The sequence below is a fragment of the Cariama cristata genome, unplaced genomic scaffold, assembly GCF_000690535.1.
Source record: "Cariama cristata isolate BGI_N322 unplaced genomic scaffold, ASM69053v1 scaffold2950, whole genome shotgun sequence".
Taxonomy (NCBI): Eukaryota; Metazoa; Chordata; class Aves; order Cariamiformes; family Cariamidae; genus Cariama; species Cariama cristata.
The window spans coordinates 56,971-60,938 of NW_009596177.1; the positions used below are offsets into that span (position 1 = coordinate 56,971).

At 38.9% G+C, this 3,968-nt stretch overlaps 1 protein-coding gene across 1 annotated transcript in view; it reads right to left on the minus strand.

Moving 5' to 3' along the window:
* Window positions 1–3,968, minus strand: part of IQCH (IQ motif containing H) — a 71,585-nt gene that overhangs the window by 52,829 nt on the left and 14,788 nt on the right. The window contains exons 6-8 of the mRNA XM_009704815.1: window positions 2,081–2,192; window positions 1,191–1,323; window positions 179–383 (exon numbers count right to left, since the gene is read on the minus strand). Coding sequence (XP_009703117.1) covers window positions 179–383; window positions 1,191–1,323; window positions 2,081–2,192 — 450 coding nt within the window. The remainder of the gene's footprint in view (window positions 1–178; window positions 384–1,190; window positions 1,324–2,080; window positions 2,193–3,968) is intronic.

The window sequence follows — 3,968 nt, forward strand, 5'->3', positions numbered from 1 at the left end:
GAAAGTAGAAACTGGCAATATATGAAGTATTTCCTATTTTACTTCAATATTTACTATCTATTTAGATGTGGTTCAAAACCTCCTGTACTAATTCTGTTCTTTACAGTCACTGCCTAAACCATCTCCTGTGAAGACAGTATTAAAAATATGAATAAAACCCTCATTATCCTCTCAATACCTGTGTCTGAGAGGGAACCTGCAGTTCAGATTCCAACTGTTGAGCTGCATATGTCCACACCGGCTTCGATTTCCTTGCTGAAACCACGGAGTTGCTGGATGGAATTGGTGCGGTGTTACCTTTACTAGAGGAACATGTGCCATAAATTGCTTCCTTTGAGTTTGAGAAGGTGATGGTGTCTGTATTCTCGGAGTCCACCCTACTACTAATCTCTCCTGTACCAAAGAAAAAAATTGATCGCAGGTTTCATTGTTAGAACTGCAAACAATGGCATTAAATTGATACTTCACCACCTACCGTTAGGTACTGGCATGCTCCAGTTTGCTCTCATGCCCAAGTGGGCTGCAATTTTCAGTTTTAGTCTATAATGTTCTAAAGTTTGTAATATGCCAGCCAACAGAATACCCAGGATAACAATGTCAAGATATTAGCAGTTATACTCCAGATAATTTTAGTTTTCAACCACCCCTTTTCATTAGAACTTTTCAAATTTATGGTATTGCTACTGAGCTCACTGCTCATTTTGCTTATGTTCCTTTCCATACTGATGTCACACACCACAAGCAGCTGTAGCAAAAACGCTTTTGAGTACACTTTGTGATAGATCAGAATCCCACTGGTCAGAGTATATTCACTTATTGGGACTTGTTCATTTAATCACACTGGCAAAAGAGATGCTTGATCAGCTGTTGTAAGTCATGACTTACAGGAACACTGGCTTTACACTAATGCCAATGGTCAGATCTTCAGATTCAAGTGCTCAGAATTTGAAACATGCAGGTAGGAACCTACCAGGATTTCAGAAATTAATAGCGACCAAATCCTCACAATATTAAGAAATCAGATTTCCATTCAGTTGCAAGACACAGGATGCTCATGAACATCTTTAGCACTTAGTATTCTTAAGAATTTGAGTGAGTGCTCATTAGACAGCTCTCTCCTTGTGAGATAAAACAAGGGCCTGAAAGTGAAGTTGGAGATGCAATTGATGGTTGTTATCAATCCTCTGTACTTACCTACAGCTGATTTCTTGTGCTGCCTGTGAAATTCATGGAAAGGTGCTGCTTTGGATACAACATGAGGTGTCTGGAGAGTTATCTTTGCTGCTGGAGGGGTAAGCCTTTGTTCAGTTAGGCTCAGAATACCTACAAGAAAATGACATTACTGAACAATTCATATATATTCCAGCTATGAAAGAAAAAGAATTAGTAGTAATAAAGAAAGAATTAAAGAAAGGCAGATCCAAGTTCTTTCAATTCCAAATCAGAACTAGAAAAGCAGCAGTTTTCTTTTATTGAAAGATTTCTATCTTTCAATACTCAATATTTTACCTTCAAGGAAAGTGAGCTTTGCCTATAAAAATTGACAAATACATGAACGATATTGTAATGGCGCCGATTCTGAGAACGAATTATATGCTTGTACAATGGCAATTTAATATGCAGAATGGATGAGAATTAACTCTTGTAAATCCCAATGTAATCATGAATATGGACCAATTGCTGAAATAGTCCAAGTGCAGATCTAGTTAAGATTGAATGATTAATAACCAGACGTTAAACATGACTGTTTATTTTGACCATGTTATTTAGTCATACAAGAACTCTCCATCACACACAATTCTTCTTTCCAGTAGCAACTGAACTCTGTGAATTACAAGATAACTGACTCAGGGAGGATGATGCTCAGCATAACATATACTATGTCCTAAGTTAGATACCACATGGAGTAAGTAGTCTGAAGTTGATCTCTACCCTTTGCAACGTTTGAGATCACAATTCTTGCAAGTTTTGAGGTGCCAGAAAATTTGATTACCAGATATCTGCTGCAAACAGGTACCGACACTGCTTACGTAGCATACATCTGGTGGCAACAGTACCCAGGTGGGCTTCTGTGACTCACCTTTTGTTATATCTTCTTCTAGCAGGGGTAAGGGAGAATCTGTGTAGTGAGAGGCAGGCAAACCCCAAAGGTTGCTAAGTGTATGACCTTTCACTGTCTTCTGGCTACACATCTAAGAAGAGACAGAATCTTCTTTTAACAAAGAGAAATGTGAGACTTGCAAAGACACACTTTTCTATTCCTGCAGTAATAAATAATAATTTCTGCTATGAATAGTTTAATTAAGATTTAATAATGTACCAGTACAAGCACTGCTTTTACTACTTATGAACATGCTACAGTATTGTCTACTGCCATTACTTTAGTAATTTAAAATAAAGTTAATTAAATCCAATTGATGTCTTGTGACTTCTGCTATGCAAAAATCAGGGTACTAGTTCATAAAGGAATCACAAGAAGTCTGCTCAATTTTCATCAGTATAGTGTAAACATAGTATTTCTTGACAGAACAGTCTTTAAATATAGAAAATGCATGCACAGGCAAGGTATCACAAAGAAAATTAAGTACTTTCAAATATGTAAATAATTTTTCGCTGGAAAGAATACCAATGGAATTAAAATATGTGAAACTACTCAGAAATCAGGGAACAGTATCACAGACGTCTGAAGTTTGAGGGTTCCTCAAGGACAGCAGGGAATGACACAGCCTGATAACATGATGTGGAAACATGTGCCACGCTGGCTGTGCTAATGTGGGGATTAAAGCTCCTTTACTTCCCCAATTAACCTGTGCTTGCCTGAAAAAATGCAACCTGCTGGTTCTAAGTGCCAGGAATTCAAGCAGTGACACGCATCACTTTGGGCCAGTGATATCATGTGTCTTACTGTTACGCTTGTTATCACACACATAGAGCACCGCACAGGGAAAAGAATATATTGCCACCTTATACTTCAGTATTATAAATCCAAAAACTCTGTATTATCCTAAGTATCTTCAGTTTCATTCTGACTAGGAATACACATACTATTCCATTTGCAATGTGGGTTTTACGCAACTCCTAAAGAAACAGAGCGCTAGATATTCACTGGTTTTAAAGCATTACAGCACATGCAACTTCAAGGCAAGCAACATCCCCGAGGTCTCTCACTTAATGATAGTGAACCACCCTCCAGCAGAAGATTATATTGTTTTCTGTCGCCTGGCTGATGCTAGAAAAATGAGACAATGATAAACTTCGAGAGACATGAAAGATTCAACTTAAATAAACTCAAATGTTTTACGAAGCAAAAGGAAAATTTAACACTAGTCTATCAAACTTTATTCTGTCAACAGATTTTTGGAAATCTAGATAAAGGTTTCTTATTTTTAGCAGCTAAACTACGTAGGGAGCAGGTGTGCTCTAATATATGATGCTCAGAACTTCCTCTGCAACTCGGCAACTTTACAGGTTCTCCAGTAACTTTCATGCTGGGTCCAGGCAACCCAAGAAGGAAGCGACTAAATTTGAATGAATAGGGTAAATAAATGCCAACACACAGGTGAATATATTATCAATCTCAAGAAGAAAGGTAGTTGGAGAGGCATACTGGGTCTTTGAGCAAACAGGGAAGCCAGCAGGAAGACTGGACAAGGAAAAAGACCTGGGGGCAGCAGGGTTAGGAAAGAAGATTGGGACAGGCTGGACAAAGAGCCTGGCAGATAGGCTGGGAGCCTGGCAGAGAATCAGGCAGATAAGATGAGGATGTGTTCTGGAAGCAGTCTCAGAAAACAGTCTCATGGAACAGGCTGGGGCCAGATAAAAATGGGAAAAGGTGAACTGGGACAGACTGAAAAAAGGAAGCAGACAGGTTTGTATGCAACAGGGCACATCTCCCTCACCATTTGGAGTGGACCTCAAGATTCCACAGTCTCATCTTCAGTCAGCAAATAGCTGTGAACCCCCCCCCC